The 13,374-nt window shown below is 37.7% G+C and overlaps 1 protein-coding gene across 1 annotated transcript; it reads left to right on the plus strand.

Annotated features, from left to right (window-relative positions):
• On the plus strand, positions 212–12,997 carry LOC109825376. Its single transcript, XM_020392233.1, has 24 exons — positions 212–652; positions 1,737–1,936; positions 2,220–2,373; positions 2,477–2,586; positions 2,683–2,752; positions 2,845–2,927; positions 3,018–3,093; positions 3,173–3,213; positions 3,512–3,634; positions 3,793–3,943; positions 4,029–4,143; positions 4,254–4,336; positions 4,436–4,510; positions 4,856–4,930; positions 5,044–5,849; positions 6,565–6,741; positions 7,295–7,563; positions 9,998–10,464; positions 10,897–10,998; positions 11,146–11,232; positions 11,779–11,907; positions 11,993–12,274; positions 12,446–12,511; positions 12,674–12,997. The coding sequence occupies exons 1-24, from the start codon at positions 488–490 to the stop codon at positions 12,734–12,736; spliced, it is 3,969 nt and encodes a 1,322-aa protein (XP_020247822.1). The 5' UTR covers positions 212–487; the 3' UTR covers positions 12,737–12,997.

Here is a 13,374-nt window from a genome sequence, read left to right on the forward strand (position 1 = left end):
TCCTCAACGACCAGTAAATTGGAACAAACCTCCACATGGACTACCTCAGCTCCTGACAACGAGAGAGTTTTGCACCCACTGGGACCCACTCAAGTAATTTATTTGCTGGGTCGATTTATGTGGTCGCTATTGAGGTCCCCTAGCTACTTTTTCTAGTTAACAAAGAGCTACATATAAAAGGGGTCCCTTTTTAGAGAAGGGAGGGAAACGAGCGAGCCTTCCTTCTTCTTCATTGGCCGCCCAAAAGATTGCGTCCGAGATCATCGTTCCCCCTCTAAAACCCTAACCCTAATTCCAACCCCAACCCCTCGCCAAAACGTCGCGCCTTTTCTCCCTTCCCCCAATCGGCGATCTCGAGGCCTTGGCTGCTGCGCCTCCGCCGTCGATTTCGCCTCTCCGGGAGCCGGCGATGCGGTTGCTTGATGAATTGAGCTGTGATTGGTGATCCGATGTCGGAGGAAAGGTGAGATCTTGGGGTGGAATTTCGATGGAGGAAGGCGGGAATCTCAAGGGGGATGGCGGGCCTCGCTCCAATGAGAAAGAAGCCACATGGGCTTCTTTTGGTGGGGCCTTCCGTCCTTACACTCCGACGCTTGATTCTCCGACGGTTTCTGGGTTTTTGAAATCGAGCAAATTTAGAGTTAGAAGATCAGTAAGCTCTCTGTTTCCTTTTTGACTTCTCAGAATTTTGAACTGAGCTTATTATATGCTTCATCGGGAAATTTCTTTTTGAGCCGAGCTTATTACATGTTTCGTTTTTTACTGCTTAGAATCTTGAAGTAAATGCCAGGGAATACTGTGGCTTTACCCTAGAACTTTTCGCTGTGCAAGAATGCCAAAAGGTTTGGGCTTGGAGAATTAAGTTATGGTAGAATACATTATATTATTACTTGGACTGAATGTGAGGAAACGAGATGTCAAGAACTTGTAGTTTCTATATAGCCTTAAAAAAATCAATTTGTTTGTTCGTCTTCTTTTCTTAACGAGGATTGTTTTATTCTTCAACGACAAGCAAATAAGACATTCTCACAATTGCAATTCTATCTTTAGTATATAATGAGAAAGAAGTTGAATTTGAGTTTATTTCCAGTAAATTACCTGGAAATGAATGGGTTCTGCAACCGAGTGAGATGAAGAGAGGTAGGTGAGAAAAGATAAGCAGGTTAAGGATAGAAAAGATCTCAGGTTGATCTGGAGAACGATAAAGTATATTTGACTTAGTCTTGCATGATAAAACCTTATTTTGATACTCTCTGTCATATTTACATAATCACAATGGCCACTGTTATCCTCAGTCCATCTATGTTTTATCTCAATATCCACAGGGCTTAACCAAGTTTGTTATTGATTATGGCGTTAAGGTGTTCCCATACACATGCACACCCACACTGATACACACGCAGAGACACACCACACCAAACATTGGGATAAAGGCTTAGTTGTTGTTTTGGAAGCTGCTGTTGTTGTATGTTGATTGTTGACACATACCCACATATATGCTTGTGTGTTTTTGTCCAAAAATATCAACTCAGTATTGCCGCTAAAATCAGACAATGGTACATTTGAAAATATAAATGCAATCAATTCACGATGGCCAAGGAATTTATTGTTAAGAGGTACTGGTTTCATTAGGTAATAACAACGCTACTGATATACTATATTTTTTTAGTTTGCTATTTCTGTGCAGTGTTGCTTCACCACATTTTTATGAACTGATAGACTATCTATGCATGCAGCTGGTGTCAAGACTGACTAAAGACATCATTGAAACATTCCAATTATGTAACTCGAGTTTTAAGTATTCAGACAGGCTAAATCCAAAAAGGTTTATAACTAGCCCGTCAGTTGGATTGCTCAATGATGGATATGACAATGCCAATTCAGATCTCATCTTGCATGTGAATTCTGTGCTGGTCAATGCAGCTACAAGTCAAAGGTGCGTATTTTTACTGGGAAAATAATTGATGTATTATGAGAAGGGTAAACACATGATGGCAAATGTGTTTGTTTCTTAAAGAAGAGGTGCATTATGGCAGGAGAGTGTTGTCCTCTATGTTGAATCGTTGATGTTACCCAGTTACCATTTTATCAGGAACCTACTCTTCACACTTAGGCTTACACATGCTCTTTGATTTTTTTGAATTCTGGAAATTTACCGCGTACAAACTTCTGTAGAAATATAGAAAAGTTTTCTTCTGTTGACTTTATTTTCATTCTAGGTATTTTGTTAAAGATGTCCTCGGCCATGGGACATTTGGACAAGTTGCCAAGTGCTGGATGCCAGAGAATGATAGTTACGTTGCAGTTAAGGTTATAAAGAACCACACTGCTTATTACCGACAGGCGTTGGTTGAAGTTTCTATTTTAACCATGGTAAATCAAATGTGGAAATCAGTTAACCTTAGAGTGGATTTCTTCATGATGAAGGTTTGGATTTTTCTTATGGCGTTAATTAATTCTAATTACTGTTTTGCAGCTGAATCAAAAGCTTAGTCATGATGAAAAACATCACATTGTTCGCATTCTAGATTATTTCATGTATCAACGCCATTTGTGTATATCATTTGAGATGCTTGGCTCAAATCTGTAAGCCAGCTCTTAGTGCATGTGCTTATTAAAAATTTGAAAATTTTAATTAAGTTTTTTTAGTCCTTATTTATTGGTGTTTTTTTTGTTATTTAGGTTTGAGCTAATTAAAATGAATCAATATAGAGGATTGCCCCTGAGTCTTGTGCAGGTTTTCTCAAAACAGGTGAGATATTTACTTGGTTTTATATGAATTTTCAGACGAAATGTTTGCTGATCTTACCCAGTTCATTTTTTTGTAACCTAATGTGCTGATAGATCTTGCATGCATTGGTTGTCATAAAAGAAACTGGCATCATACATTGCGATTTGAAGCCGGAAAATATTCTTCTATCTAAAAGGTGAGCTTCCCTGTGCTAACATTCATACCTATTGGTGAGATATGTTTTTTTTCTGATGAAAGCTTAATTTTAGTATCTTGAACTCCACAGTGCAAAGCCGGAAGTAAAGGTCATTGATTTTGGATCAGCCTGCAGGGAGGGTCACACAGTATACTCATACATTCAGGTTTTCATGATAGTCTGTATTTAAATTATACTAGTTACCTGTCTTGCCATCTCAGATACATAATCACTTTCTGTTACAGAGTCGCTACTATAGATCTCCAGAAGTATTGCTTGGTTATCCGTATCCTTGCTGAACTTTTACTTGATCTCAAATATTTTTACAAGAAAACATTGCTGGAAAATTTTGTCTGAATTAATGTTGTCTAGATAAAGTGAGTTTCTTAGTTTGGATGCTGATGTAAGATCACAGGCATGCATCTCAAGATTGGTTTGCATGCATGTATTAGTTGTATTTTATATGCTTTAGGTCATCCTGATTATCCTCCAATATCAGAATATTTTCTTCAACTTGGTTGAAGAATTTCGGCGGTTTCATTTTAATAAGTTCATATCTTTGGCGAATCTTAACAAACAAACAGATATACAACAGCTATTGATATGTGGTCATTTGGGTGTATTGTTGCGGAGTTGTTCCTAGGCTTACCTCTATTTGCTGGAGCTTCTGAATATGATCTTCTTAAGCGGATGATTGAGACTCTTGGGTACGTCAATTCTCCAAGCTATATTGTGTGAAAAAGAGAAGCATAATCCTTTTGCTAAGTTATTCATTTGTAAAACGGGCCTGTTTTCTCTTTTGTTATCTACAATAGTCTTGATATGTTGCTGAATTTGTCTTTTCCGTACTTTCAATACATTATAGTGGTCAACCCCCTGATGAGCTTCTTAGAGACGCGAAGAACACAGATAAGTTCTTTAAACACGTGGCAAGCATTTATCATTTGGAGGGTAATGAAGCTTGGAAGGGAATTGCCAGTGCATACCGATTTTTAACCGAAGAGGAATATGAAGTTGTAAGTCTTCACATTGTTCTGACAAATAGTTGACACACATCTCTTTAGTCCTTATCTCTCTTGTTAATTGTTGAATTTTACTCAGAGGGTGTCTCAAAAACCAATAATAGGGAAACACTACTTCAGTAAGGCTAAGCTTGAGGATATAATTGCAAATTATTCTTACAAAAGAAATCTGTCTGAAGAAGAAATCTCCAAAGGTTAGTCTCATGCTTTTGCCAAAAAAAGTGTGTGTTTCATATTTATTTAAATCTACGTACATTAAGTTTTTCTTGTTTGCCTAAATAGTTCAATCATGATGCTCATACAGAAAAAGTTTCTCGCTTAGCCCTTGTTGATTTCCTGAGGGGTCTTTTTGAGTTTGATCCAGGAAAACGGTGGTCACCTTTGCAGGTTGTTACGTACCTGGTTCATTGTTGTGTTGTATGGAATTAGACCAACTCCTCAGCCCTATTTGACAAAGCATTTTCATGTTGCGATAATATTTTCCAGGCATCAAGTCATCCATTCGTCACGGGAGAACCCTTTTTGTGCCCTTATAAGCCTCTGCCAGAAACTCCTCGAATTGTAAGGATGCCCTTTTCTTTGAATAATGTATTTTAGAACATCTTTATTTATGTATTCCAGGATCTGATGAATCAAGGCCTAAATCCATAAATGTAGACCAGCACATATTACTCAACTGTCATGCCCATTTTGTTCTTTTTAAGGTTTAGTTACAAGAGTTAGGTGCATCCTCTGAATAGTAGGCTGGTTTCTTAACGGATATAGTTAGATTTTATTCTTTTGCACCTAGAGCATGAACTAAAAAATACAGTAATTATGTAAAGGTGCGGCTTCTCTCATGCATTTTTCTTATAATATGAGCTCTGCTTTAATCTGATACTAAAACTGACGTCTCTCTGTTTGTAGCCTCTAATGCGTTCTGTTACTGTCGATCATAATCCAGGCGGAGGGCATTGGCTAGATGCCGGTCTGTCCCCTCAGGTTGTCACCTGTTATGCATAATCTTTAAACATCTTTCAGCGAGTGCATAGAAGCATGTGTTTTCATTAAACTTATTTTATTACTGAGTTGTGGAATTGTTCAAACAAATGTAGGTCTCTAGTTTGAGCAGATGTTTTCCACATAATAGCCCTCAGTTTCATGCGGTGCGACTGTCTCATGGTAGTAGTTTTGGCAGCATGGGAAGCCATAGTAGCTACAACGATCATACTGGTCTGGGAAGTAGCTATGGAAGTTATAGCGATGTTAATAGTATGTATTCATATTTTTCACCAGTGGGTCCTCGTGGACTGAGCATGCAAACACCGGTTGGAGGACCATTCCTCGGTGCCAGTCTTGATGCTAGGCGTAGGTCTCACATTTCATATGGAAATGGATTTGGTGCGAGTCCTACTGGAAATTTGGGACCTATGTCCCTGGGAGCCAGTCCCTCACAATTTACTCCTCCAATCTCTCAAGTGCATGTACCGACTGTTTCTCCTGGAAATTATGGTCCCAATTCTCCTGCAAGAGGCAGTCTTCATGGTTCTCCATTAGGTACAGCATCTGCTGTTGGTCAATATAACCAATATAACAGAAGGAGTTGGGGTTATCCAGGAATGTCTATGCACCATCATGAGAATGCATCTCAGCACCAGCAGGGACATTGTGATGATGGTATCAGTTGTCAATCCGATGCACTTGCTCGAGGATATGTTGGTTCTCCACACGCTAACCTTTCTGCTCCGAATCATTCTAATTTGGGACCTCAAATTGGATCATTTTTAAGTTATCAGGGTTCTTCTACATCCAGCACATTTAACACCAATGCATTGTCACCGCGTTCTACAGAAGCTTCTCGTGATTCACTTGAAAGTAATTCTTCAGTACCTGATCCTGCTGATTGGGATCCTGATTACAGGTACTGTTTAAGTTCAATCTGATAATTGCCATTAATTTAATCTTAGACTTGCAATTCTGCTCAACAGTAGTTACTATCACATCTATATGGAAGTAATGGGTAAATCCTTTTTCTTTTTCCTTTTTCAAGTATGAAATGTATGCACTATTAACATATGTAAGGGTTCTGTCCACATGTTGACCTGCCATTCAGGAAAGAGAAGCCAATGATATCATAAGCAATGTTAATTGGTAAATCAACTGCTAGTCTGAAATTACAACATTGTTTATTTGGTCAGTCTCAGTAGGAATAGACAAATAAATGATGGGGATATTTTTTTTTTAATTTACTTAAGACAAATAAATATGGTGTATAGTTGTTTAATCTCCATGAATAAATGATTGTATTTGTTTAACATTGTTAAGAATTTGTGCTAGCTTCATATACATTATAGTCTATAAACCAACAACTCAAGTTCTTGGGTAAAGTGACTTTTGACATGATAATAGTACACTGAGTTTCAAGAGGTTCCGAATTCAAACCTCACTATGTCAAACCTCATTATGTCAAATTTACGATATATTTACTTAATCCCAAGCGAAACTCAAAGATTGAAGGTCTTTAAATAAGATCTTTAACCGTGGCCCAGAGGCCCATGTGAAAATAGGTGTTAAGAATTATGTGTTATTTGGTTTGACTGCACTTAGTAGAATAGTACTAATAAATACTTTTTCAGTGACGAACTGCTTTTGCAAGAGGATAATTATGACATCATCTCCTTGGCATCTGGAATTAATAACAATCTTTACGTCAGTAAAGCAACTGATGCCTCAATACCAAGTGAAGTGGGAAAGTCTGTCTACGGTCATAATCAGGCCCGCACAAGCTCAAATTTGGCATCATCAAATCAAAGGTACCATCTTTGTTTATTAGTTACTACCATGCGGGGAAAGAATCTCGCTTGCCTAGGTAATAGAGAACTTGTTTACTTAATACTTTAGATGAATGATTTCTGTTGAATTTCAAATTACTTGGCTCCTTTACGGTAAAGTCTCCTGCAACTTGTAGTTAATTTGATTGAAGTAACTGTTATTTTGTTTACCTATCCTGATTGATGATTTCAGTTACAGTTGCATATGCATATTACAAATTTATGTTATAATGCCTGGGCTTTCTACAGCCAATGAAAATATTGGTGGCTGCAATTGCATTGTACAATGTCAATTTACTCCTCTGTAGCTCTCATGCATATGCTCAGCTGCCTTGGCAGGAAGTTTTGCTTGTTTTCTTGGCTATTTCAATGTGCAATTCCAAAACTTGTTGTATTCTAGTTTAAACACTAATTTTTCAATTTTGCTCATCAATTTCTTTTTGTAATTATGTACTTTTGTAGCTTGCTTTCATTGGTCATCCTTTTTCACCCTTTTGAAATCTCATTTTCTTGTATTCTATGTGTTCCATTGCAGAGTAAATGGGTCATTTCCGGGGTATACACTTGCTGAGGGTAGCCCCACTTTTGCAAATAATATGCATGCCGGTGATAGCCGATTGCCTCCTTTTTCACCAAACACTACCAGTCGATTTGGTCAACAATCTTCTTATTATCACAATCAACACTCAACTCATGCACATGCTGAGCGAATGCATCACAAAAATGAGCCAGCTCGCAGTGACTTTGCTGAGCCAGATTCGCACTCTGATGAGGATAGAATGTTCGGCAATAGCAAGTCACGAGGTAAAATCTTCAAAGCCAGGCCAAATCAACCATCTTTGTGTGAAACATGTTTTTCTTATTAATGGCTGATATTTATGCATTTTCTTTATTTTCTAATTCATATTCTTCTGGCTAACGGGCAAGTTAATTTGTTTATCATTAGCTACTGGTCTACCTGGACACTTGTAGAAAATAATTGCTGCATTATTCATGTAACATAAAAAACATAATAACATATGCCATTAGTTTATCCTAAGATACCTGACCTATTGCAGTCCAGGATCTAATATGTACACAGCAATCTGACTTTTGTTTATTTTTAGCTAATAATAATTTTAGCTGAAGTTGCTTCTTATGAAGATTATCACTTATCTCTTGCGAAATGTCAGTGTGTGGCTGACTACATATATACAAGCCAAATTAATACATACATACATACATATATATGTGTGTGTGTGTACATACATACATACATATATAGTGTGTGTCATATATATGTGTGTGTGTACATACATACATACATATATATATATATAGTGTGTGTGTGTGTGTGCGCGCGCGCGTGCGTGTGCGCGTGCGTGCGTGCGTGCTAGCTAATTTTGATTATATATATATATATACATTAAATTATATATATATATATATATATATATATATATATATATATATTATATATATATTATATATATATATATATATATATATATATATATATATATATATATATATTAACCAATATATATGTATATTGGTTGTTCCTTTTGAAAGCAGCTGGGGATGCCATGAGCTGGGCATGTCAGCTCTAACTTTGTAGTGATACTGTTTTATGAAGGTTGGCAAGCTTGATCCTTAGGCTTCAAATTTTAACATAAATACATCTCCCCCAAGATAGTAATCTATGCATGTGATGACTGATGGCTATGGTAATGGATTGCTTTCTTGGGCGTTGTACTTATTTCTGAGAAAATTTTGGATCCAATGGATCAAGTTATACCATCATTTCGTTTATATGCATAAATCATTTCAATGTGCAACTTTGATATCTGTTTACCTAGCTGGAAATAGCCTGTAAAATCATGACGATTTTTTAAAAATATATATATTTCAGCCGCTGCCATAAAACTGTTTAATTTTGTTCATATGCAACAGGTGATAAGAAAGTGGGGCGTGTTATTTGATTTTCTACATGCCTCATAACTAAGGAGCTATTCAGTTCGGTCACAGTGCATCTTTGGCGTAAATTATGTCCAAATTAATTTGCAAATACCGAGAGTCGCTTCAAATCTCTTACATTGCTCTCTTTATCTGAGAGGTGTAGTCTGTTTTGATGATAATGCAACATGACTAGGTTTCTAAAATGAAGCATGATAAAGCATTGTTTGGAGTGTGATAGACATACAAAACAATCAGGCATCCATAATCTTTTAACTCTATCATGATAGTGCAAAATTTAGATGTGAATAATGCTTTGCACTCAAAAATTCCGTAGATATTTTTTCATGACCCTGGTGCAAGTTACTTAAGTATGCCACATTTTATGTACAAATGTTAGTTCTCATTTTTATTTTCAACGTTAAATCTGGTGACCGCGGCAGTTTCACATTTTATATTGCATTCAGTTTCTCGGTTTTCTTTTTCAAGTTAAATATGGCGTCACGGTGCAATTTCATATCTACATAGTTTCATGCGTTGCCTCTCTGTATATGTACTGTTCTTTTACTTTTGGAGTTTCTCTTTGCTCGAGAAATTTAGTCCCTGTTTCCTGTTGTAGGTAGAAAAGCTGGACATCCAACTTCGAAGACCCGGCCATCTTCCCACGCAAGAAAAGACTATGAAAGAATGCCCTGATGAAGATAGCCTACTGAAGCGAACACTTAATCTGTAGTAGGATCAAAATTTGATTGCTGGCTATGATTTGTATTTTGAGAATATTATTCGGGTTTACGACTTATGACGTCATATTTCTCCATTTGTTATGCCGTGAAAGAGGCTTTTATATGTTGATGAACTATCTGCGCCGCATTTTTGCAGTAAAATTATCATTAGAACTTTTTGCCTTTGGTGCTTCTTTGGCAGTTATGTTGAATTAGTTAGTTTTTCCCTCCGAATACAATACAAGGAAAATCGAGGTCGATCCCCTTGTCATTCGCGAAACTTTCATCCCAAAGTCCAGTATTAATTCCTCTAATCAGGCATTTAAAATTTGAAAGTTAAGTCTGGATCTGAGCTTATTAGTCCTACTTAGAAAATTGTTTATATTAGCAAACTTGGAACAACGTGGGTGAAAAAATAAAAAAGAAAAAAACTCGGTTTGATATCAGGTACAGAAATATTTTTCGTTACATTTTCTGCCTCCGGTTGGCAAGTGGCCCAAGCTGGTATGGCCCGTATCCATGCAAGGGCCCACTTTCCCGACCCGAAACCCGATTGCACCCGTTTTTACATTATATTTCAGCGGGAAGAAACCCTAACAACCACCGGAGGAGAAATTACTCCCTCGATCGCTTGATTTGGGGAGAAAACCCGCCATCTTCAGAGGTAATCAGTTCAACTCCCAAAGTTTTGATCTTTGCATCAATACTGCCCCAATCTGAGTCCTTTCACAACCTTATCGTGTCTAGGATGCGCCCAAGATTCACTCGGCCAAAGGAGTCGAACCCTGAGAAAAGCCCTAATCTTTACGTGGCCAATTGCGGCCCCAAGGTGGGGATATCTTACGATGACATGGAATCAGTCTTTGCTAAATTTGGCGAGGTTATCGGAGTCCACGCCGCGGATGAGACGGGAGCTCGTGTAATCGTTTGCTTTTCCGAGGTGGATTCCGCCGGAACAGCTTTCGAAGCATTGAATGGAAATCCTTGCCGCGAACTTGGCGGAAGAACTCTGCATATGCGATACTCGGTGCCCCGACCGAAAGCAAAGGTTTTTGTTCTGAAAGAAGTATAAGGCAGCAAAATTTGTTTGATGATGTATTGTTCATATGGTAGAAATTTCACCGTCCTAGATTTTTCCAATATGATCAATGGATCAACTTGAAGTCCAAACCCATAAGAAATCTAGGGTCGAAACCCCGTAGTTTATTGGATCTATGTAAGCCCACTGCTTGTGTTTGGCTGTTATACAACTTTCAATAGTTGAGGGTTAGTTGGCAAGCGGCGGGTGAGGGTTGATCTTGTGCACCCATTTAGGCCTGGTACTGGCCATCATACTTCGCTAGATTCTAACCTTTACTTTTAGTTCTTCCCCCCCCCCCCCCCCACCCACCCACACACACACACACACGGGATATTCTATACCTCAAATGCTTTATTCGTTCTTCCATTATGCATGAATTAAGTCGGCACTTTCTAATAGGTTAGGGGCAATGATTCACTTTCGGTGTCTTTCTTGTCATCAGAGCTGGAGATTCCAGGAATTTACCTGGTGCGTGATTTTGTCACTGCTGAGCAGGAGCAGGTTAGCTAGCCTCGTTTGTGCTATATGTACGGTTCTCTTTTGCATTTGCTTGTTTGAAAATGGAACATATGATGGTGATATGATTAATCTGTAAGCAGTCGAAATTTTTAACAATCACTAGCTCGTTCGTATCTTTGTTGTTTACAGGAGCTCCTTCAAGCAGTTGATGCTAGGCCTTGGAAAAGTCTTGCAAAGAGAAGAGTGCAACATTACGGTTATGAGTTCTTATATGAGGTGAGTTGCTACTAGATGTCACAGTGCTGAAGAAATCTTTCTGTGTGCAATCTTTTCCTTGTAAGCTTCATGTTTATTTTACCTTCAGTGGACATAAATATACGCTTCTGTTAATAAAATGGCTGTAACTTAGGTGTCACTAGTCATAAAGTGTTAGGACCCTTGCAAGCACAAACCAAGTTAAAGGGCCGTTTACTTGTTGGTGTATACATTTTCTCCAAATGCGAGTACATTTAGCTACAATATTGTAAATAATGGTTGTGCCTGGCAGGTAACTACAACGGCTAGAATATAGGCTTTAGACTTGTTTTCTTACTCCTATGTTGTATATAATGTCTATGCTTGACAGGTAATATTTGGGTACTAGGCTTCCTTAATTCGAGTAACTAGGCACTTTAAGTATTCTTACACTTTCTTAATGTCCTAATTTACTGAGCTGTCCTGGTTGCTGTAGTCTTATGAGCTCTTATAATGGAACGATTGAAATAAGACACGGGGTTATATTTCTAATTGCTTACTGGTTTACCCACTTCTTTCTGCATGCAGACAAGGAATGTTGATTCTCGGCAATTCTTGGGTGAACTTCCATCTTTTGTTTCCCCTATACTCGAGAAAATTTCATCCTTCCCTCACCTCGATGACAACAAAAGTAGACTGAAGATAGATCAATTGACGGTATAACTATCAAATTTTCAACTCAACAGGAATATTTCCTTTTTCAATCAGAATATTTCTCATACATTCTGATAATTTGTTGAAGGTTAATGAATATCCTCCTGGAGTTGGGTTATCGCCCCATATAGATACTCACTCAGCATTTGACGAGTTTATCTTCAGTCTTTCGCTAGCTGGTCCATGTATTATGGAATTCAGGAGGTATCAACATGGCACTTGGCGACCTCAACCCTCTGAAGATAATGGTACAGAAGCTGACAAATGCTCAAACATTATAAGAAAAGCTATTTTCCTTCCTCCACGGTCTATGCTTTTGCTCTCTGGTGAAGGGAGATATGCTTGGCATCACTATATTCCACATCATAAGGTTTGATATTCCTCATCCATCAGCATATTTTACATAATATGTTGAATTTCTCATGATTATGAATGTTTGTTTTTTATTTGATTGATTGAAACAATGAATGTTAATACTTGAAATCTTAGAATGCTAAATCCAATAGTTAACTGACACTCGCTCTATTGCTTCATGTTGCAGATTGATTTGGTTGGGGAACAGGTCGTCAAAAGATGCAAAAGAAGAGTTTCTTTCACTTTCCGCAAGGTATTATTAATAGTACACCATTTGTTCTAAAGGTATTGTAAAATCCTAATAGCTAACTCTTTCGAGCATTTTTAGTTCCGTATACAGTGTAAGTCAAGTGATTTATACATAGGTTTGGGTTTCATTCTTTCGAAACTATCTGATTTATTCGGGGCATTACAGGTAAGGAGAGGACCCTGCTGTTGTAACTATCGACAGTATTGTGATTCTCAAACAGAGACTTGAGTCACGTTAAAGCTCTCCTTTTAGTAGTAATCCGAAAGCAAAATTGACTTTGTCAGCAGTAGAGGAGATTGTTCAACCCAGCAACGGAACATAACGATGTGATTTTCAAGATCAGTGATAAACAAATTTTGATGCAGATAAAATTTCTGGATTCTAAGTAAACTCTGCACTGGGTGTAAATTGTAAAACCTCAGAGCTTTGCTTCAGATGTTTCCTCCGCTTATCTGATTTTTGAGGGGCGATGCCTTGCCTTATAGTATTAGAGGTTGTGAGTTGTGACATACAGCAATACTGCTTATTTTCCTTTCCAATTTTCTCTTTTCCAAATTCGAAATATGCCAGTCCTTGTAAGTTTTGGATTCTAAGTCTTTGAGAATTTTTTTTTTTTTTTTTGGGTTTTAGTATTTGATATCAGGGCCAACGGGATGGCCATCAAATTATTACAATATGTCACACGCACACACTATATATAATTTAGAGATCAGTCTCCAATAATACATGACAGAGAGTTCACTGCAGGATAAACAAAAGAAAGCAATCCAAATGTGCATCTGCCAGCAAACAAAGTTAGACCATTAACTCAAGTACACAAACGTTGTCGTCCCTTGAGCAAGTTCGACCTACAATAAGGACATGTT

This window comes from Asparagus officinalis, chromosome 10 (assembly GCF_001876935.1).
Source record: "Asparagus officinalis chromosome 10, Aspof.V1, whole genome shotgun sequence".
In the NCBI taxonomy this organism is placed as follows: Eukaryota; Viridiplantae; Streptophyta; class Magnoliopsida; order Asparagales; family Asparagaceae; genus Asparagus; species Asparagus officinalis.

Excerpts from the sequence above, each read along its gene's own strand:
- LOC109825376 (XM_020392233.1), top strand. The coding sequence starts at position 488 with ATGGAGGAAGGCGGGAATCTCAAGGGGGATGGCGGGCCTCGCTCCAAT. Across the intron at positions 4,931-5,043 it reads ATGCCGGTCTGTCCCCTCAG|GTCTCTAGTTTGAGCAGATG; the intron begins GTTGTCACCTGT and ends AAACAAATGTAG. Across the intron at positions 12,275-12,445 it reads ACTATATTCCACATCATAAG|ATTGATTTGGTTGGGGAACA; the intron begins GTTTGATATTCC and ends TTCATGTTGCAG.